Here is a 19,612-nt window from a genome sequence, read left to right as displayed (position 1 = left end):
CCTTGGTAATTAACTGCTCAGGACCAGCCTGCTTCTTGCCTCCTGTCTAGAGGAACAGGCCTCCAGCCTCCCCTTGGTGCTGCTCACAGAACAAGTCAGGAAAATGATCTCAAACCCGGGGTCCCTCAGCACCAACCTGGGAGTCTTAGGTGTGGGGGAAACTACTGAAAGTGTCACCTAAACTTACTGTTCTCCAGCTAAGGAAGTTGATAAAATACCAAGGTAAAATAATCAGCAAGGTAAAAAAGCTTCCAAACAGGATAAAGCCAGCAAATGGTAGACGCAGGATATGAACTCTGATCTGTGCCTCCAGAGCCCATGCATCTTCTATAGGATCACAGTCCCTGCCATCCCAGGTGCTGCTTGGAGAGGGCCCTCCCACAGCCTAGGGACCCCCAGCCCTTTTCTGGGCCTCTCCCTCATAGCCACCCACCCAGCTGTCTCACAGGCCCAAGGAGCCAGATAGAGCCAGCGGAAAAGTCCGAACCACCTTTAATACGGGTTACATAAGTAGCAAAACCAGCTGAGGCTTAAGAGGAGGTGGAGTAGGGATCCAAAGGGCAGGACCACTCCTCACTGCCCACTTCCCTGCCATATCCTGGGGCCTCTTCTGGAGGGGATGGGTGGGTGAGGGGAAGTGAATGGTGGCTGGATCTTCGGTTTTCTTCTCCAGAACAGAGCAGGCTGAGCCCAGCAACCCCAGGAAGCCCATGAAGGGAAAGATACATGAGATGGGGGTACGGGAGCACCAGAGCAGGCTCCGAGGAGCCAGGCTATGGAGGCAGCACTAATGCCACAGAGCAGCCCTCAGCTTGGGGGCCCAGGACCTGGACCACATCTTCCTGGCCCATGGCAACCAGGGCATTCTCTAGCACCTTGTGGGTGGCGCCACTGCCTTCTTGGATAGCCCAGTCCCTCAGCAGTGTGTAGGCTCGCACCTGGCCTTGGGCCATGATTTCTACAGCCTCAGCCTGGTAGCCCAGATGGTCTGCCAGTCCCCGCCAGCCGTTGTCAGTTTCAACTGACACCTCTAGCAGCCGCTCCACTTTCTCCTGGTGCTGCCGAGGGAGATCAAGGTAAAGTTGGCACCCAAACTCAGGATGTGGTCCTGAGGCAGGAGATATGAGGACCACACAAGGGCTGGGTGGTGAGGCAGTTCTGGGAAAGGGGCTCACCCTGGTTGGAGGCACAGGGTTCCAGACTGCTAGGAGAGTCCAGGAAGACACTGCTATCCCCATGCATCTGGTCCTTGTTGAGACCTCCCAGCTCTGCAGTTCGAGCTTTGGCCAGCTGCTGTCTTTGTCTATGTGAGCGCCAGCTGTGGGGAGAAAGGGAGACCTACCGACCTGCCCCCACCTTCAAGACAGGGAATTGGTTGGGAGTCCAGACAGGGAAGGGGGTGCCACAAGGCAGTGCCCAGACCACCTACCACTTGAAGGCCACATAGGCAAGCAGACCGAGGACCACAGTGGCCAGGAGGGTACAGTAGACTGGGATGATGCGCCTGAGACACTGGAGGCTCCAGGAGGAAAGGGGAAGTATTGGGGTACAGGGCTCCCCCTGCCCCTACCCATACTCCTTCCCTGTCCCTCTCCTGCCTCCTCAGGATCTTACCTGTGGAAGAAAAGACAGATCAGGTCAGGAGCAAGGAACCAAGGCTAGGGTCCCTAGGTAGCCTCACCTAAACTTTGTTGCCGAAAAGGTTTGAAGCCAGTGGTCCCTACTACGTAGAGTCAAAAGCTTATACCACAGCATCAGGAGCTGTCTGGCCTATTTTTCCATTTTCATCTACTTCCCCTTTGCTTACCACTCTGGACACCTTGTCCTTCCTACCCTGTTCTCATAACCTTCCAGACTTCTGCTCTTGCCAATCTCCGTTCTCCATCTGGCATACTGGCAAAAATCTTCTACTCTGGGAAGACTTCCTCGATCTCTTCCTTTTGGGGGTCCATTTGCACGCCTGTCTACCACAGCACTAAATCCAGTTTTTTTTAATCCAATTATCCAGGGCACAGGAAGAAAGACCATGGCACTGTCTACCACGGCACTTGTGTCCTGTCTCTGCCACTAAGTCTGGACTGTGAGGGCACATTGATTCATGTGGTCCCCACAAGCATCTCTGTGCAAAGGAGGCCTTGTAAATTTTTGCAAAATAAAGCTGAACTGGAAAGGAAGTGTTGTTGCTTTCTTCTGCCTGGAAGCGACTTGTCCTCCCGATCTAGTGCAGTCAGGGTACACAGGATCTGAGAGACTCCAGAACCTGTGGCTGGACTTGGGTGTGACCTACCCACTTGGGGTACCTCTCAGCCTGCCTGGTGCCCATGATCTGAATCAAGGGATGCTTACCCACATAGGCCAGGCCTTTGCTGTGGCTAGAGTTGTGAAGCATGGCTGTTAGTGGGTAATGCTCCCTGGGGCTGTTTCTTGGAGAAGAGGTTAGAGAGTTTTAGGCAGCCCCCAGGCAGGGGAGCTGGGAGCTGCTTCTCTCAGTCCAAAAAGGGCTGTGTGCAGGAGGAATATGGGGGAAATCTCCAGGCCTGACGTTGGCAGTCCCTTGGGGTAGTCTGTCCCCCTTTTCTCACTTCAACCTGATTCACTCTAGCGCTGGACCAGTTTCCTCCTGTGTCAGATGGGGTGGAGGTGACAGAGGTGGTCCCAGCTGGCCAAAGTTAGAAGTGTCAGGTACAATTCAGGATGGAAAACAGGTTGGAAACCACCCTGTCTCAAAGATGTTGCGAAACACTTGGTCTGAGTCCAGGGATGGTAGGGAGGATAGGGGAGACATGCCTTCTAGCTCCATCTTAGCCAGAACCAGGCTGGAGAGACGTACTGGCCTGTGGGAGGCTCACTGCCAGGCTTTTCAGCTATAGCTCAGGAACCCAACATCCTGAAGCCCCAAGGCAGGAGGACTTTCTGCAGTGACCATGCTCGCAGTCCTTCCTCAAGGGTCAGTGTCCAGCCCTCTCCTGATCAGGAACTGGGTGGAATGCTAACTTGGTGGGTTCAGCAAGGGAATGGAGGATACGGGCCCAGAGATCCCCTAGTTGATCCTGCTTCATCCAGAAATTCAGAGAGGGCCTAAGACTCAAAGGATAGGACTACTCAGTCCTACCTGGATCCTATAGGGCTGAATCTGATGGGACCCACTTCCTAAGGTTTGAGGAAGAGAAGCTCCTCGTCTAGACTAAGGAGAGCTTGCCTGGAGACAAGGAATGGAGGAGACACCCGGGAAGGCCCTCCAACTCCCCAGTATCCACCACCACATACTGGGTACCAGTCTATCCCACACCATGTCCCCATGTGTATGGCTAAGTCAGCAACACAGTGCTGTGGCCAAGTGTGTGCGACCTGGTGGCCCTTGCCACATGTGGGGTGTGTACATTTGTGTCACTTACATTAAGGGACCCTGCAAGATCCTGGATGGTCGATGGGCTTGTGACCAGGACGCAGCAGCAGACAGGCCTGGCTTCCACCCAGCCCACTCTGAGCAGCGGGGACGGAACCCGTCCCACCTCCCATCCGTCTCCAGGCCCACGAATACGCACACACAATGCAACCACCCTGCACACCCACACCACCCTGACTTCTCATGCACACGCCGACACCAGCACACACAACACCTGCAGGATCACGAGTCTGGAGATGGGGGACAGAGAGGCAGCCCCCGGCTCCCTCCACTCAGCAAGGGCTCTGCCCCTAACTCCTCCTGACCGGTGGCCGCCAGGATGGATCCACTCAGCAGGGCACGACCGAGCCCTCCGAGAAGACAACGTGGAGTCTCTGGGGTGGTTCTGGCCCCCAACCCCAACCTCGCGACCACAGCAGCGCCACAGGGCGGCCCAAGAAGTAGGCAAGACAATGAGGGGGCAGGGCCAAGCTGGAGGGGCGCGGCCTCAGGTGTTGTCGCCCCCGCCCGGCGAAGGAATGCAAACGCGCTTGCGGGACGCCTGGCCGGGTTGCGGTCTTGGACGAATGGCGTGCGAGGGCGACCGGATGAAGAGATGAAATCTTGGGGAAACCACGAGCCGGGGCGAGATGTGGGGCAGGGGCTGCACGGCCGGGGAAACTGAGGCCCCAGTTCAGCGACGGCCACGCGGAGGGGGGCGAGTGAGCCCAGAGGGGGTCACGGGCCAAGAGAACGCGAGCCAGGCCAGACTGAGACCGCGACCCGAGACACCGCGCGCGCACGCACAGTCGGAGACAGAGCAGCTACAAAACTAGGCCAGGTTTATTGCCGATAAGGGAGAACCGGGGCCGCCGTTAGGAATTAAGGCCACAGGCGGCCCTCGTGCTCTGACGAAACCGGGACTTGGAAGCCGGGGAACCCCGACCCAGACTGTGCAAAAAGTGCTGCTACGGCCGCAGACGCCAGCGCTGACTCTCAGGGCCGCCCCTCAGCCGGCGAGGGGCAGGACTTCCGCCCGCCAATCCCTGAGGGAGTAACATCGCCCGCCAATCCCTGAGCTGGGCAGGGTGGGGCCCCGCCCACCCCCTGGGCGGCCCACCCCGGGGTGTTCCCGTCGACTTCTGGGCGGGGCCTTCCGGGCCAAGCCCGTCGGGGGCGGGGCCCGAGCAGCCGGACTGGCCAGGTTCAGCGCGCCTCAGCAGGGTTGTATTCCGTCTCTCCCGAGGACACCTGGGAGATCCGCCGCGCTGACCGCCACAGCTTCCGCGCGAACTGGCTGCTGCGCACCTGGTGGGCGTAAGGTTGAGTAGGGTCAGCTGGGACCGCCGCGCTGCGCCCCGCCCCGTTCGAGGGGCCTCCCCACCCTCGCCCCATCCTCACCTCAGAAGGCTGCCCGGCGCCCACCACGATGAGCTTGCCGTCCTCCAGGCCCACCAGCACGTGGCTGCGCTCCTTGGTCACAGCCACGCTGCGGATGGCCACCTTCATGGGCAGGGGAGGCGCGGCCGGGAGCAGTCTGGAAGGGAGAGGGGATATACACCAGCTTGCGACTGCAAGGGGGCTTTGCGACCAGCAGATATCCCTTATCCCATATACTCTCTCTGTCCTCATTTTAAGGATGGCTAAATTGAAACTTTTATACACAAAGAAATCTCTCACAACTGTGGCTAAGCCGAGGCCCAGGGCAAGACCTCCCTATGGGAAGATGAGGGGACAGGTAACAAACCTTGAAATATGTGCCCACAAACATGTATGGTGTGTGGATTCCTAGGGGGAATCCCCCCCGCTTTATTCTACACCAATGACCACAACCTTCAGGGGCCATGAACTCATAAATGGGGGGGGGGGGCTTACGTGTTTAGTTGGAGGATGTGCAGGGCGCACTGGGCGGTGCCCAGCAACACAAAGTCCTCTGTCACCGTCAGGGCTGTAGGCTGCTCTGCCAGGGGCAGTGAAGCCCGCAACTTCCCATTGACCGAATACAGGTGCAAGGAGTAGGTGACCTGGAGGAAGCAGGGAGTGTCAGCAAGGACAGGATCCCAACTGCCCCTCCATCTTTGCTGGGTACCCCTTCCCCATACCTGGGCCCCAGGACGTTCCCACGCTGAGCTCTGTACCACAATCTGGCCTTCGGACCCCAATGCCAGGTGGAAAATAGGTCCAGGCACTGAGGCACTCGGAGGCTGTAGTGCTGCCACAAACTGGCCACGGCGTACAGTGTGTATGATCACAGCTCCATCCTGCAGGAAGGCAACTTAGGGTCCTGGGCAGGAATCTGGGCTCCAGGGGGATTGCCCAGCAAACTCACCCTCCCCAGGGCACATGCATACACACACCTCAGATCCAGACACAGCCATGTCAAGTTCAGTGTTGATGGCCACACAGCTCACTGCAGCCCCATGCCCATATAGGACCTGCACAGGCTTTGGTGCCAGGCCTACTGACAGACCACCCTGTGGATGACCAGGGTTGGCTTAGGACTGGCCCCTGAGGCTCAGGAAACGAAGGCCTTGTCCAAGACTAGAGAGCTGGAGGGTCATGGAACCCCAGACTTGCTCATGGTAGCAAAGGGAAGGGAAAGACAGGAGGGCAGGACCGGAAGGCCACCGAGGGATGGATGGGCTGTAGGTCTGGGCTATGGGGACCCCACAGAGCTGCCCATCAGGCACACCTGATGCAGGAGCCGCCACACCATGCATGTGGTGTCCCGGGAGCCTGAGATGAGGTAGATGCCACAGGTGTCCAGTGCAAGGCAGGTTACTACATCTGCACGGGAAGGGGAGGGTACAGGCAAAATGGAGGAATCACATCCACCCCGGCCAGCCTCAGAACCCGGCCCCATACCTGCGTGCCTCCGAGGCTGTTCATACCAAGGTGGCGGCTGAGCTGGCTCAACAGCTTGCCACGGGATAGTGCAGTCACTCGCAGGCTGCCATCCCAGTGGCCACCGCTGAATAGCAGCTTTCCGTCAGGGGCCACTGCCAGTGCTTGTCCGCTCACACCACTGTCTGGCACCCATGGGCCACTCAGCAGTCGCTGCGTCCTGACCCAGTGAGGGGGATGACAAGTGAGGCCAGGCCACATGGAAGAGACCCAGGCCCTCAGGGAGCCTGGTCAGACCTTTCCCCTGCAGCTGGCCTACATTCTGATTAGGGAGAGGAATAATTCAGGGTGCAGAGCATTTGTAGCCCACCCCACCCACAGCCCTCTGTCCTACTTGTGGCTGCCCATGGTGGGGTCTTTGCTGAAGCTGAAGTAGTTGCTTATGTTGCGGTCATAGGGCAACCAGCTGTGGGTACCCAGCAGCCCACTGGCACTCACGGTCACCTGAAGGCAGGAGGGGGCAGAGATGGGTTTGTGGCAGAGGCAGAGGGGGAGTGGAGCTGAGCTAGGGCTCTGCACAATGCACTTACCAACAGGTCTGGGGAACCCTGGGTGATGAAGGAGTGGGGCTGCCGGTGGGGGACCAGAGCTAGCACCAGGGGTACACCATCACTGACGACCTGCAGGGACAAGGGCAGGCCTAGCTATGCCTGAGTACTATCAGATTACACTATCTTCTCCCTGAAGCATCATCCCTTCCTTTACCCTCAGTCCCCAGGGGTCACGGAGTAGGTATCACAGATGCAGAGGTCCCTCCAAGCAACAGGCAGAGACTTTAGGAGGGCATCTCAGAAAGTGGGTGAGAAGCTGGGACAGACATGGAAGGTGCTTCCAGAGTATCACGCTTAGTTTCAACCTTGGTCCTCCCACCCTGTTATTCCTTGTCCCCCTAGCCCAAAGGCAGGAAGAGAGGGAAACCTAAAAAAAAGTCAGGCCTGGGGGCAACATTCAGGAATGTTCCTGCCTAGGAAGGCGATGGAAGGGGTCCAAGGACAGATCTCCTCCCTCCTGATCTCCCTAAGGCTTTCAGAGCTTGTTAGGTGAGTCAACACTTTATCCTGGCCCTGATGAGAAGAGCACCCCTCCTGCCCCCATACTCTTCCCATGTTTAGCTCATTTTCTAAGGTGCTTTGAAATCAGTGACCTTGATTAGGGTTCCCATCTGCCCCAAGTGGTTGGTAAGGACAGTGGGGTTAAACCCATTTCACATAATATAAAGTTGAGGTCCTGTCTTCCTCTCACCTCTGCAAAGAATGCCTTGAGTTGGTCCAGGTGCTGGAAGATGCTAGGTGAGTTAGTGTCCAGGCGTGCAAGGCGATGGGCTGCTTCCTCAGCTGAGAGCCGAGTTGGATGTGGCTCCTGTGGGCAAGTGGCTGGTCAGCACCATGGCGTGGGCATCCCTGGCCACTATCCTCTAAGCTGGCTTTACCTTCAGCAGCTGACAGGGAGTCTGCCCAAAGTTGCTGATAATACCCTCCAGAGCCTTCTGTTCCCGCTCATCTGTCACATGGTCCAGGTCTACAGCCCCTGGGAAGGTAGGCAGAGCAGTCAGGGCTCCCCACGTGCCCTCTGCATCCACCCCTCCTGATTTTGTCCTGGCCCCGACTAGAGTCCAGCACACTGCCCACCCTCATAGGTGCAGTAATAGAAGACATTGAGGGCCTCCTCGGCAGCTGGCCCCCGCTGCTTGTAGCCAAAGATGAGGTCGATCCACTCGTGCAGGTGGGCAGACACATACTCCGACTCCTGGGAGTAGGGAGGCAGCAATCAGTGCAGGGACGACTGACCCCCCATGACCTTCAGAACCCCGGCTGCCTGCCATTTGCCTGTGGTTGCTTCCTCACCAGAGCCTGGCGGTGCTGCTGGATGAAGTCCTCAGGAGAGCTGGCCCACGGGGGCAGCACTACATCGCCCACCTTCTCGTTGGTCAGCTGGAGACAGCCCAGGTCAAAACCTGGCACAAAGGACTGCGTCAGCTGTCTCCCTGTCCATCCCAACTGCCCCCTGGCCACTCCACCATCTGCTCTCCATCCCCACACCTGCCTGCTCCAGTGCCAGCACCTCACGCCTACCGTTCTGGTTCTCCAGGAAGTCAGGAAAGTAGAAGAATTCTGGGATGAGCTCCTTCACATCGGCGGGGCTCTCCAGGCGTGCCTGCCAGGCTGCTGCCACTGAGTGGAACTGCCGGTCGGAGCAGTCAAAGCTGGGGGAGGGGCATGGGGCCAAGGTGAGGTGTGGAGAATGGGAACAGGGAGGGAGATGCTGTGGCTGGAGGGAAGAAGGGAGCCAAGGGTGGGCCCAGGATGTGGGGAGGACCAGCCTCCTCCCCTTGTCTGCCCCCTAGTCTGCCCACCAGCCCCTGGGCTGTACCGGCCACTCTGCAGCTGGACGTGCAGGGAGGTGAAAGGCTCCACGCGGATAAGGTAGTGCATCACGCCTGCTGCATTGGAGTAGTGGGTGCCATAGTGGAACTTGTCAATGGTCCCCGCTGGGTCCTCAAAGCTTTCATACCTGGGGCCACAGTTGGACATGTCAGCAGAAGCCCTCCCCTCACCTTTCCCTACCCGCTAAGCCCAGCCCTGCCCGCATGCTCACTTCTCCCTCACGAGCTGGGCATGCTTGGGGTTCACCACACCGATGGGCTTAGACAGGTCCCGGAAGACGGCTGGGTTGCTGAGGTCCAGGGTTGGGGACACGTAGTCCTGCAGGACCCAGGGGAACTGGCCGCCCACCCAAGCAGGGGCTGCATGAGGGCCCTGATGGCCTACCAGCCCACCCTGCCCTGCCCTCACCCTCACCCTCAAGAAGGCGGGTACAGAACCTGCCCACAGGTTGGGGGAGCACCACTTAGAGGGGTCCCAGGGGAGCAAGAAGGACTGTCCTGGAACAGGATTCCTTTTGAGGAATAGAGGCTAGGTGGGGAGGGGAAGGTAGTGAGGCTGGGGACCTCTGGGGGTTGGCAGGGAACAGAGGCCAGCTCTTCATTGGCACACCTACCCAGGACCAAGCTCAGGGCTTGGCCCACTGGCAGGTACCTACACTTGGGGGAACCAAGGGCTGATAGGTCAGAGGGGCAGGGGTGGAGGGGTACAGAGTGAGGCCCTCACCACAGGGTACTGAGACAGGTCATTGTAGGTCCGCCCCGCAATGGTGTTGAGTTGCATCAAGTACTCGAAGTTGGATATCTCACGCTGTACCCATTTCTGGGGACAGGGGCAATCAAGATGTGAGCCAGGTGGGCTGTCCAGCACTGCCCCCTGATTCAGGGTCCCAACTTCACATCCCTCACACTCCGGGCTCTCACCTGTGTAAGGCCTGAGGCACGCAGCATCTCCTGGGGGGAGCGGCTGCTTAGGTAGCCTTGAGAGGGAGGCCGTAGGCGCAAGAGCCACGAGTACACCTGGTTCCGTACCTGGGTGTGGGGTGGGATGGGGCCAGGCTGGGGCCTGGGAGTCTGGCTAGGAGATGAGGCTGGGGTCGTGCCCACCTTGCATGGGAAGTTGAGGAAGTAGTTGGCCTGATCGATAAAGAAGAGCTCAAGTGCTGAACGGCGCAGGTTGAAACGCCGCAGGTGGACCTCACGCAGCTGGGCCAGTGGGCGCCGGAAATCATAGCCAATGCCTATGGGGAGGAACAGCAGGTACAGGAATCACTCACCCCAGGCCCACCCAGACCTCAGCCATTCCTTGCCATCTTCCCAACCCACACCACCAGGACGCACCCTCCTCAGTTTCGACACGCTCAGTGCTGCCATCGTAGAAGTACACATTCTGTGTGGTGACCTCCAGCAGCCCTGGGACCACAGCCACTACCGTCACCAGCTGGCACTCAGCCGACAGCACCAGCTTCTCACGCTGCTCATCCAGTTCTGCTGCCTCCATCCTAAAGACCAGCAACCCACCTCAGGCTCTAGGCTCTGAGACCCCCTTCTTCACAAGCCCAAAGGGCATCCAAGTGCCATTGAGTCATGGGGTATATACTCTCATGACTCCCAGAGATGGGGAGGGGCTGTCTAGGGTCCAGAACCTACTGGTCCCAGCCCCTGTCCCCAGCCTGCCACCCACTAGGCTTCTGAATATTTTGCCAGGATGCCAACCCTTGTCCCCTGCTCCCCTCACCCAGCCCCTGCCCACTCCCTGGGCCCCCTTCCCGCTCTGGTTTGTTTCTCAGTGCTGTCCTCGGGTGCCTGGCTGTTAAAAGAGCAACTCAGCCCTGTTAGGAGACTTTCCCACCCCCCATCTGGCTTTGGACAGTCCCTTCAGGGGGATGTAGTCAGGCAGCAGAAGAGGGAGTTGATCCCACAGAGGCATGCACACACTGGAGCAGACCCCTTGCCCACCACCCCAGTCCGATCTCTCCAGGGCCTCACTCACGGGGTCTCCAGCTCAGCCAGCTCATCTTCGCCGAGCTGGTCCTCCTGCAGCTCCTCGGGTGGGGTGCTCACTTTGGCCTCTTTGGTCACTGCCAGAGGCAGTGAGGCCTCCTCGGTGGGTGTCAGGGGAACCTCACCTGCAAGGGGCCAAGGGTACTCAGATGAAGCAAGGCAGGATGGGACATGGGACAATTGAGTTGGGTGGACCCAGCTCAGCATACTCCCTCACCCAGATTGTCACGGAGGGCACTGGCTTCCAGGTGAGGGTCGAAGTGATGGTTGGGCACCAGCTTCAGACGCATGCGTGAGTATGTCTCAGCGCTGGACAGTTTCCAGCGGAGGGTGGGAGGGTCCCTGCAGAATGTCCCCCACGTCATGGAGGCTGTAGACACCCCCATCCCTCACCCCAAAGGCAGTCTGGGGTTCCAGGTGACCCCTCCCTCCCAAGCCCCACCCCTCCACAGTGACGCTGCCTCAAGCCCGGCCCACCTCAGCGCCCATGCCCCACATGGGCTGGCGAGCTGGCGCCACAGCGTGCCCCAGTGCAGCAGGGCTGTGGAGTGCTGGGCTGCCTGCTGCTTCAGCGCTGCCGCGTAGCGCAGCCCCTCCAGGCGCGCCCGCCTCTGCGCAGGTTCCAGCACCAGCTCCTGGGGTGGGGGAGATAGGTCAGTCCCCTGGCTGCTGCCTGTCCTACCCCTATTTCTCCACCTTGTGAGACATCTCCTGGGCGCATGTGTGGATCAGTTTCCCATCCCCACCCCTGTGGCACACCTGGAAGGCCCGACGACTCTGGGCACGCTCCCGCTGGCGCCGCTGCCCACTGCTCATGAGCATGTCATAGCAGGCATTCCAGAAACCTGACATAAGGTCGTGGCTCTTAGCATACGTGTCCATTTCGAACTGGGACATGGTTGGCTGCACCTGGAGGATTGGTCAGAGGAGAACAGTGCTCGATGTGGGCCCCAGTCCCCACTCCTCTTCCTGGGCCCCACCTCCAGGCACCTGTTTGTCGATGAAGTGGCGCCATTCGGGTGTGGCACAAAAAGCCTGGAAGTCTTCAAAGAAGGTGGGGCTGCCATTGGTGGGTGGCAGGGACGGTAGTCCCCACTGCAGCCCCAGCGGCTCATAGGCACGGTCTAGCAGCGTGCGCACCAGCGGCACCAGCCAGGAGCAGCGCTCTGCGGCTGCTGTGGCTGCAGGTGGGGGCCCTGCCTTATCAGTGGCTGACTCGGAGGAAGAGGTGTTCAGCGCCCGCCCCAGTGCAGCCTCCAGCTTGGAGAGCACATAGCAGGCTTCCTCGCGGCGGGCTGGCACTGCAGTCTGTAGCAGCATGTGCAATCTCACATAGGCCTGGGCATGCAGCTGTGGGTGCAAGAGAGATGAGTGGCACCCAGCCACTCTTGGAGCTCCTCACACCTCCCATGCCCCCTGCCCCCATGCTCACCCTGTGCTCACCTGTGGGTCTTCCAGCAGGATGTAGCCAAGCACAAGCCGCAGGCCAATCTGTGCCATCTCACGGAGATCAGCTGTGCCGTTGGCCAGGTGGGGCCAGGCTCCCAGGCAATCAAGTAGGCTGCATACACCTTCAAAGAGCTGCCACAGACAACGGGTTCCCAACAGACATCACCAGGGGAGGCCAGGAGTCCATGGAAAGAGAGCAAAGTAAAGTTTGCGCTGGGGGCCAGGTAGGGTTTGTGCACACAGGCAAGTCCACGCTCACAGGCACTCATGCTGATGTACCCACAACTGCGCACGTGTACCCATCCACCTCCCAGACCAGATCCCTGCAGCCTTGCGTGAACCTGAGTGTTCATGTGGCTCACGCCTCTCTGAGGGGCCGCACCTTCTCACTCCACAGTTCCTGGTTACCATGGCCTTCAGCACACAGGAAGTCCTGCAGCAGACGCAGCAGCCAAAGCACCTGCTGGGTGAGGCTGGCCAGGACCCCCACGGGGGCTTCCTTGATGTCGGTCAGGGCTGACTCCAGCATCATCTCCAGGAGGCTGGTGGGTGAGTGGGGAACTCAAGGGTCTACCTGACTGTCTTCTTTCCTTCCCCCGAGGCTCCCTGAAGCCCCTCCCGCTCCAGACTTGCCCTCTCACCTGCGCTTGATGCAGTCTGGCGGGCGCACAAGTGTGGCTGAGGCCCCCAGCTGGGTGAGCACCGAGAAAACCTGGCCACGCTCCCGCCAGGCAGCCTCATCGCTGCCTTCCACACCACGCCACGTCACCGAGAACAGCACGTTGGTGAGCAGATTGCACAACTCTTCCTCAGAGGTTTGCTGTGGGCACAGGTGGGTGATGTGGGCATGGGTTGTGGGCCGCAGAGGGAATCAGGCTGATGCCCATCCATCCCCAGTCAGCATCCCTCCTGGGGTAGCCACCCAGGAGGCAGAGCATTTGGCTAACAGTGAGCCTGGCACTAAGGGCCTGGAAGAACAGTTTAGGGGTCTCAGCTACTACCTGAGTTCCAGGCAGAATCCTGGGGTCTCGCCAGACTCCCAAGAAGAGATGAGGCAGTTCACATAGAACGAGCAGAGGCCCATCCCCAAACCCAGAAGCCCAGGGCAGGGCCATTGGCGTTTGCTGCCCTTGGACCCTCTGAGGTCTCTGCCCTACAGGCTCTCTTGAGGGCCCTCCTGAAGCCTGGCTGGTGTCACCCACTCTGGCTCGTCATGACTCGCCCTGTTCCAGGAGTCCTCTGGGAACACAACTACAGATGAAAGCTATGATGGGACAGCACAGGCCTGACTGGCAGTGCAACCCTGGTCAGACAGGGCCACACCTTTGGAGAGGCTACACTGCCAGCCCTGTGTAACAGAAGTGTCCTCCCTTGGGTACCATGCAGTGGCAGAGGGTGGGCCCATCTCACCTGTGGGTTGCTGGTGTTCGAGGTATCATCCCCGCTAATGGTGGGCTCTGGGAGGCTGCCGTCCTCCAGCACATTGGAGAGACTGGAGCTGTGGCGGCCAGGGGCAGCAGAAAAGGGCCTCGGCCCATCCAGTGGGGAAGGAGTGCCAGGCTGGCTGGCTGGAGTAAGAGTACCACTGCTGCCGCCACCACCACCAGCAGTGTTGCCTGATCCTACACTAGACCGTTCCAGGCCCAGGTCAAAGGGCATGCAGAATGGGGAGAGAGCATGGTAAAAGCCATCAGGGTCAGGGCAGGGGGCCTCTGAGGGCAGGAAGACATCTGAAGGCTCAGCAGGTGACTCAGTGGGTGGCTTGGGTGGGGCTGGCTTGGGGGAGGTGGGTGACTCTGGGGAAGAAGGAGGGGGACTGCCAGCTGTGGCAGCCTCCAGGACATATAGCCGGGTCAGCACATCCTGCCAGCCAGCCTGTCGGGCCAGAAGGCGCACTATATCTGGCTGTCCATAGATGAGGTGGAAGAGCTGCAGGCAAGAGCACAGCACGTGAGGACGCATCCAACTGCCTGCCCCAGACCCTCATCCGGGGCCTTTGCAGAGGAGGGCTCCAGAGACCCCCTCATGAGACAGGCAAGGTGAAGGCCAGAGGGTAGAAGCCACCCTCCCCCTCCCCCAAAGCTTTTACATCTCATGCTCACCTGGCGACAGATGTCTAGGCGAACGCTGAGGTCAGCCTGGAGGGACAGCTGTACCACAGCCAGCAGATCTGAGAGGTTCAGGCAATCTGGGGGGATGGGTTGGAGGGACCTGAGGGACTGACCTGACTAGGAAGGGTGGGGCCCAGCCCTGGCCCCTATGCTACTACCTTCCTTCTTCCTGCCTGCCTGCCCAGTTTTTCTGACATGTCACCCCCTCCACTTGGCTGTAACCAGGTTGTACCTGCCCCCAGGAACAGCTTGTAGAGGCCCTGGCAGAGCTGGGGGGAAACAGTCCCCTCAGGCAAGCAGGCAATCAGACCCTGGAGACCACACTCCCGCAGCCGGAGGCGCTGGCGGCTCCGCTCAGGTAGCCGCTCGTTCTGCTGCAGTCTGCGCAGGATCTGTGTGGGGGTCATCGGAGGACTGTCATCATGTGGAAGGAGTTACTGTAGGAGGGGAAGTCACCGTGCAGGTGTGTGGCTCAAGAGGCCCTTGAAGGCAGCTTCATCTGCTGGCCCAAGGCCTGCTGTACCTCCCTGAACCCCAGGCAGGGGCCCCAGTGAATGGGATGCCAGGGGAGGGGATGGGCTGGGTGTACCTTGCAGACTCGATCGGGCAGCAGGGGCAGTGACCCTGGCCGCACTAGCAGGGCCAGCAGCACTTCGAGGTTCCCTGGCTCCAACAGAAAGATAGCCAAGGACTCCTGCGCCAGGGAACCGTGCAGCAGGGCTAGCAGCAGGTCCAGCGCACCCACCACCTGGGGATGCAGAGTCTCACACTGTGCCAGGCCCCCATGCCCCCCTCACCCAAGCCTCCCCTTCCCCAACCTCCAGCCTACCTGGCCATCATCGCCTGTGGCTGCCAAAAAGTTCAGCATGATCTGCGTGACCTGCACGTCATCTGCTGAGAGGCTCCGCACCAGGAATTCCCTTGCCAGGCCCAGGAGGGAGGTCTGCACGGTGCGTAGGTCGTCAGCAGCCAGGGGGCGCTCCCGCTGCGGGCTGGCAGGTCAGCAGGCACACCCAGCCAGGTCCGGAGAAAGGTGGGGAGACAGGGGGAGAGAGGGGGAGAGAGGGGGAGAGAGGGGGAGGGAGGGTGGGCAGGTGAGTCAGGTAAGCGCATAGCCCAGTCCCCAAGGCCAGAGGCCACTGTGTCAGCGTCAGCCCCCCATGGCCCATCTGGCCCCACTGGCCTCACCTGTAGTGGGTGCGCAGAGCATCCAGGATAAACTGGACGCCGTACTTCTTCCGCAGCTTCTGTCTGTGCTCCCGAACTATGCTGGACATGTACTGGATGTGGCCTGAGCAGGAATGAGCAGGAGGCTCAGGCCACTAGGCTGAGCTGGGCCCTTCAGATCCTCCAGGCCAGAGCCATGTGCCTGTCAGACTTCTAGGGCAGGGTCATAGTCCCCTCAGCCACCCCATGGCATTCTGGATTCCTATCAGGTGAGTCCCTCAGATCCCCCAGAGCAGGGTTCTAACTTCTCAGTGCTCAGCCACCCTATGGCCAGCCCCTTGCCCAGGTCCTCACACCTACCGAGGCGCACGGCGAAGTCACTGAGGGTCCAGAGGTGAAAGTTGAAGAGCAAATGCTGGTAGAGTAGGTACAGGAGGGGCCCGCTGCCCTCAGCCGCCACTTGCTCCATCAGCAGCTGGGCAGACATGAGCACGTTCATGTCCATGGCCCAGCTGGGGACCTGGGGTGAGACAGGAGCTGGAGTGAGGGCTCAGGCTCTGCCCACCTGCTGTCTGAACTTCTCAGCTGCCACCCTTCCCTGCACAGCCATGACGGCCACAGACATGGCCACCCACCTGCTCAGAACCCTTTGGGGGCTCCCTGCCGCCTCTGACATGCAAGCCTCCTGCCTGCTGTGCGGGTCCCCACCCCAACCTGTGCTGGGCCTTTCCCCAAATCTTCCAGATCCAACCCTGCTCGGCCTTTCAGGGCCCACTCAAGTATCAACTCTCCCAGGAGGTTCTCCATGACTGACAGGGCAGCAGGTTCCCCACTCAGTCCCCTCGGTCAGACAGGCTGACCATATCCCTAATCCCCCATGCGTGCCCTACCAGGCCCTACCTTTCGCAGGAGGGCCCCGATGATGGCAGGCCCCTGGCACTGCGCCAGGCTCTCTTGGTTCACCAGGTGACCCTGAAGGAAGTTCCGCAGCATCAGCAGAAAAGCAGCCACTGCATTCCTCTCCATCCGTTCCTCTGCCAGCCACCAGGAAGGGGACAGAGGTGCATCAAGGGCCTGCCAGTGGCCAGGAGACCTTGGGCATTCCACCCCCCTACCATGCCAAGATTCCCGCCCCATAACATAGGCACCAGGAACACTTACCTGAAGATTTACCCAATGGGAGAACCAGGCCCTGGGTTTTGTGGCCAGAGGTCAGTTCAGGACCCACGAGGTCATGCGTTTCAGCTGGACTTGCCTCAGCCTCTTTGGGCTGTGCAGCTACTCGCTCCAGCAGGGGCAGCAGGGCACCCATACCCCCAACGCAGTTCACCACATCCTGGGGGAAGGAGGATGGCAGTGAGGGGGGCCTTCCAGTCAGTTTCCTGCCCTGCTCCACCCCAGCAGACCACCCACAAGGGAAGTTTTGCTCTCTCGAGCTGGACTGTCCAAATCCTCCCCACGCACAGCACTGCTCCCCACCTGACTCCAAACACACATGTGCCCCATGTTCATGCCTCCTGCACACACCACCCACACGTGCTCACAGACCTTCACATCCCAGGTCTCCACTCTGTGGCCCGTCAGGCGCCCATCGAGCCCATGACTGGGGGACAGGTCCAGGCAAATGTTGTTCTTACAAGCCTAGGGACAGGGGAATGGGCAGGCAGCCAGGGTCAGAGGGAGGAGGGGGTGGCAGGCACAGTGTGGGAGCCAGAAAGTAGCACAATCAAGCCAACCACTCCCCTGGGGCCCCCAAATACCTGAGGTGAGTAATGGAGGAGCAGCCTGGTGCTGAGCTCATGCAGCTCCCCCTCAGGCTTGAAGGGTGCCGTCTCATTGGGCCCTGGGAGGTGGGCAGGGGGCTTCAGACCTTGCTAGGCCTCTGGCCAAACCCCATCCAGAGCCTGCCTGACCAGAGGAGAGACCCCCAGAGATGCCTTCTCACCCCTGGACCCCTAGCTTCTGGCCTGGGGCTGGGGCAGAGATGAAGGATGCTGCATACCCAGGGTGCACAGGGTCCACAGAGCCGTCGCCTGCAGGGCTTCGTGAAAGATGGCCACAGTCCCCAGCTCACCCTCCAGGGATGTGGGACTGCCCCACCGAGTGTCCTGGGTGCCTGCGAGGGTAGAGTCGATGCTGCCCTCCTGCAGGGGGGCCACCAGCCCGGACCCCCAGCCAAGCCCCGTGGAGGCTGGGACTGACTGGGAGCGGGTGAGGGTGGGGTGAGTGTAGGCCAGGGTGGCGGGGACTGGTGGCATGGGCAGCCCCGTGGTGGTGGTCGTTGTGCGGTGCCCAGCGGAGCCGATACAGCAGGAGGAGAAAGGCTGTGGGACCGGGGTTGGGGGAGCAGTCAGGTCACAGCAGAACCTGGGGCTCCGCCTACATGCAGTTCCTCACAGTGACCCCCATGGCTGCATGGACCCCAGTGGCTAAAGTCCAAGGCCTATGGGGCAGCACGGGACACAAGGGCTCCAGGCCACACCCTGCCCACTGTGTTCCAAGTCCCCCCATCTATCCAAGGCCTCCCCAAACCTTGCTTTGGCACACCTCACTGAGGGAGGGGCAGCGAAGGGGTGCTGTCTTGACCAGATGGCCGTCTTTGTAGACATGGACCAGGTTCTGGCTGAAGGGCCGGCGCCCAGGCACATGGACGATAGCCACGCAGTGCTAGAACAGAAGCCTCATGTTAGGCCATACTTGGGACTCAGCACCCCTCTCTCTACTGGGCCACATGAGAAGGATGGGGTCTCACCCAGGCAGAGTCGGCAAAGGACACTTCGGGCAAACTCATGGTCAAGTACTCCTTCCGTGTGCACACAGCCACCACCAGGGTCCCGGCCGCCGTGAAGAAGGCCTCAAACCCTGAGCCGCTGCTGGTGAAGAAGCTGGGGGCAGGCGAGCCAGTTATGTCTGCTTGTTCCTGCTCACCCTGGCAGGAGGTCCCTGGCCCCTGGCAGTCACCCACCTGTACAGCTGCTTTCGCTGGAGTGGTCGGGTGGGGGCAGGGGTAGGTGCTATATCCATGGGGTGCAGACAGAGCCAGGCATGAAAGGTGAAGCCAGGCCCTGGCCATCGCTGCACAGGGGGTACCATGATGCCCGCCATGCTGGGCGTGAGGTCAAAGTAGCGTAGAGCGCGTGCAGGGCCCTGGTGCCTGGCCATGCCTGATAATGAACGGATGACAGCACCTGCGTGTCGGGCCTTTCCAGCCTCAGCTCCACCTGGTCCCGAGTCCAATCCTGGCGGAGGGCGCAGCAGGTGACGCAGCTCCATGGGCCTTATTGATACACGGCCCAGTGCTTGTAGCAGTGCCAGCAGTTGCTCTTGGCAGCGGGCCTCCAGGGCTAGCCCTGTGCTGAGTGTCTCCAACAGGCAGCCCACCAGGCCTGCCTGCACACAGGTGGCACGGCTGGCAGGGCAGCTGTCACAGAGCCACCTGAGGCGTTGTGCTAGGAAGAGCCGCAGCTCAGCGGTGGGCAATGACGGCAGCCACTGCACCAGCACCAGTATCGGCTGCTCATTGCGGATTGGTGGAGGTGGGCACAAGCTGTGGTCACCCTCCACAGCCTGTGGGTGGACAGAATAACAGTCCCTGGTCAGTTGTGGCACCCTGTCAACAGTAGGACTTTCTGGCTCCATTTACTTGCCTACAGCAGCAGTCAGCAACATGATCTACCCCATCCTGCCCACAGGTTGTGTGTGAGGCTCAGGAAAGTCAGAGGGACACAGATGACGATCACTACTACTAAGAATCCTTCAGTGCTGTTAATCCCTCAACCTTAGTTTTCAGCCTGGGTTGGCCTAACCCCTAACTGCATGTTCCTAAGATAATCCTGGGGCTTGCTAACATGCAGTTGCTTCCAGGATCCCTACAGGGCCAGAATCCTCATTCCAGTGACACTGATAGACATGACCAGGCTACAGGTCACACTATGTACTGGCCGCAGTCAACATGGCCCTCCAGGGTGGAAAGCTCACCATCTGTGGTAACCCTGACTCAGTTCTGGTTGCCTTTGGGACCCTGGTCCCAAGCCCCTTCCCTCACCATGTTGAGCAGCTCTTGCAACAGCCGATGGGTGGGGGGACCATGGCTCTGCAGAACCTCCTGCAGGTGAGGGTAGCCGATGCGCTCCTTAAACACCTCCTGTGTAAGGTAGTATGGGGAAGAAGTGAACATATACATGTGCCCCAGGGCAAACTCAGGCCCCCTGG

At 59.9% G+C, this 19,612-nt stretch overlaps 2 protein-coding genes across 12 annotated transcripts in view; both read right to left on the bottom strand.

The window, feature by feature from the left end:
* Nucleotides 1-476: 476 nt before the first annotated feature.
* On the bottom strand, nucleotides 477-1,701 carry LOC141409676 (uncharacterized). Its single transcript, XM_074031959.1, has 3 exons — nucleotides 1,430-1,701; nucleotides 1,176-1,318; nucleotides 477-1,058 (listed from the first exon to the last, which is right to left on the bottom strand). The coding sequence occupies exons 1-3, from the start codon at nucleotides 1,572-1,574 to the stop codon at nucleotides 774-776; spliced, it is 573 nt and encodes a 190-aa protein (XP_073888060.1). The 5' UTR covers nucleotides 1,575-1,701; the 3' UTR covers nucleotides 477-773.
* Nucleotides 1,702-4,210: 2,509 nt separating this feature from the next.
* NBEAL2 (neurobeachin like 2) overlaps nucleotides 4,211-19,612 on the bottom strand; it is a 29,427-nt gene continuing 14,025 nt past the window's right edge. For 6 of the 11 annotated variants that reach the window (XM_005546936.4, XM_005546938.4, XM_065539424.1 and 3 more), the window contains 43 exons: nucleotides 19,446-19,544; nucleotides 18,366-18,967; nucleotides 18,153-18,285; nucleotides 17,948-18,067; nucleotides 17,403-17,724; nucleotides 17,161-17,243; nucleotides 16,949-17,041; nucleotides 16,562-16,736; nucleotides 16,301-16,434; nucleotides 15,761-15,920; nucleotides 15,422-15,524; nucleotides 15,063-15,225; nucleotides 14,823-14,981; nucleotides 14,466-14,625; nucleotides 14,225-14,310; nucleotides 13,533-14,051; nucleotides 12,764-12,942; nucleotides 12,505-12,664; nucleotides 12,117-12,254; nucleotides 11,664-12,023; nucleotides 11,433-11,582; nucleotides 11,151-11,308; nucleotides 10,891-11,015; nucleotides 10,663-10,798; nucleotides 10,011-10,171; nucleotides 9,594-9,910; nucleotides 9,397-9,492; nucleotides 8,885-9,009; nucleotides 8,660-8,800; nucleotides 8,362-8,492; nucleotides 8,134-8,243; nucleotides 7,918-8,035; nucleotides 7,719-7,816; nucleotides 7,532-7,648; nucleotides 6,820-6,909; nucleotides 6,624-6,733; nucleotides 6,277-6,449; nucleotides 6,078-6,172; nucleotides 5,743-5,859; nucleotides 5,488-5,646; nucleotides 5,261-5,409; nucleotides 4,787-4,922; nucleotides 4,211-4,693 (listed from right to left, as the gene is read on the bottom strand). In XM_005546936.4, the coding sequence (XP_005546993.3) occupies nucleotides 4,592-4,693; nucleotides 4,787-4,922; nucleotides 5,261-5,409; nucleotides 5,488-5,646; nucleotides 5,743-5,859; nucleotides 6,078-6,172; nucleotides 6,277-6,449; nucleotides 6,624-6,733; nucleotides 6,820-6,909; nucleotides 7,532-7,648; nucleotides 7,719-7,816; nucleotides 7,918-8,035; nucleotides 8,134-8,243; nucleotides 8,362-8,492; nucleotides 8,660-8,800; nucleotides 8,885-9,009; nucleotides 9,397-9,492; nucleotides 9,594-9,910; nucleotides 10,011-10,171; nucleotides 10,663-10,798; nucleotides 10,891-11,015; nucleotides 11,151-11,308; nucleotides 11,433-11,582; nucleotides 11,664-12,023; nucleotides 12,117-12,254; nucleotides 12,505-12,664; nucleotides 12,764-12,942; nucleotides 13,533-14,051; nucleotides 14,225-14,310; nucleotides 14,466-14,625; nucleotides 14,823-14,981; nucleotides 15,063-15,225; nucleotides 15,422-15,524; nucleotides 15,761-15,920; nucleotides 16,301-16,434; nucleotides 16,562-16,736; nucleotides 16,949-17,041; nucleotides 17,161-17,243; nucleotides 17,403-17,724; nucleotides 17,948-18,067; nucleotides 18,153-18,285; nucleotides 18,366-18,967; nucleotides 19,446-19,544 (7,062 nt within the window). In that variant the 3' untranslated portion in view covers nucleotides 4,211-4,591. The other 5 variants (XM_065539425.1, XM_065539426.1, XR_010584711.1 and 2 more) reach the window with 4 other exon arrangements.

This window comes from Macaca fascicularis, chromosome 2 (genome assembly GCF_037993035.2).
Source record: "Macaca fascicularis isolate 582-1 chromosome 2, T2T-MFA8v1.1".
NCBI lineage: Eukaryota > Metazoa > Chordata > Mammalia > Primates > Cercopithecidae > Macaca > Macaca fascicularis.
This window is presented reverse-complemented; position numbering and strand designations above follow the sequence as displayed.

Excerpts from the sequence above, each read along its gene's own strand:
- LOC141409676 (XM_074031959.1), bottom strand. The coding sequence starts at position 1,574 with ATGGGTAGGGGCAGGGGGAGCCCTGTACCCCAATACTTCCCCTTTCCT. Across the intron at positions 1,319-1,429 it reads GCCTATGTGGCCTTCAAGTG|CTGGCGCTCACATAGACAAA; the intron begins GTAGGTGGTCTG and ends TTCTCCCCACAG. Across the intron at positions 1,059-1,175 it reads ACCCTGTGCCTCCAACCAGG|CACCAGGAGAAAGTGGAGCG; the intron begins GTGAGCCCCTTT and ends CTCCCTCGGCAG.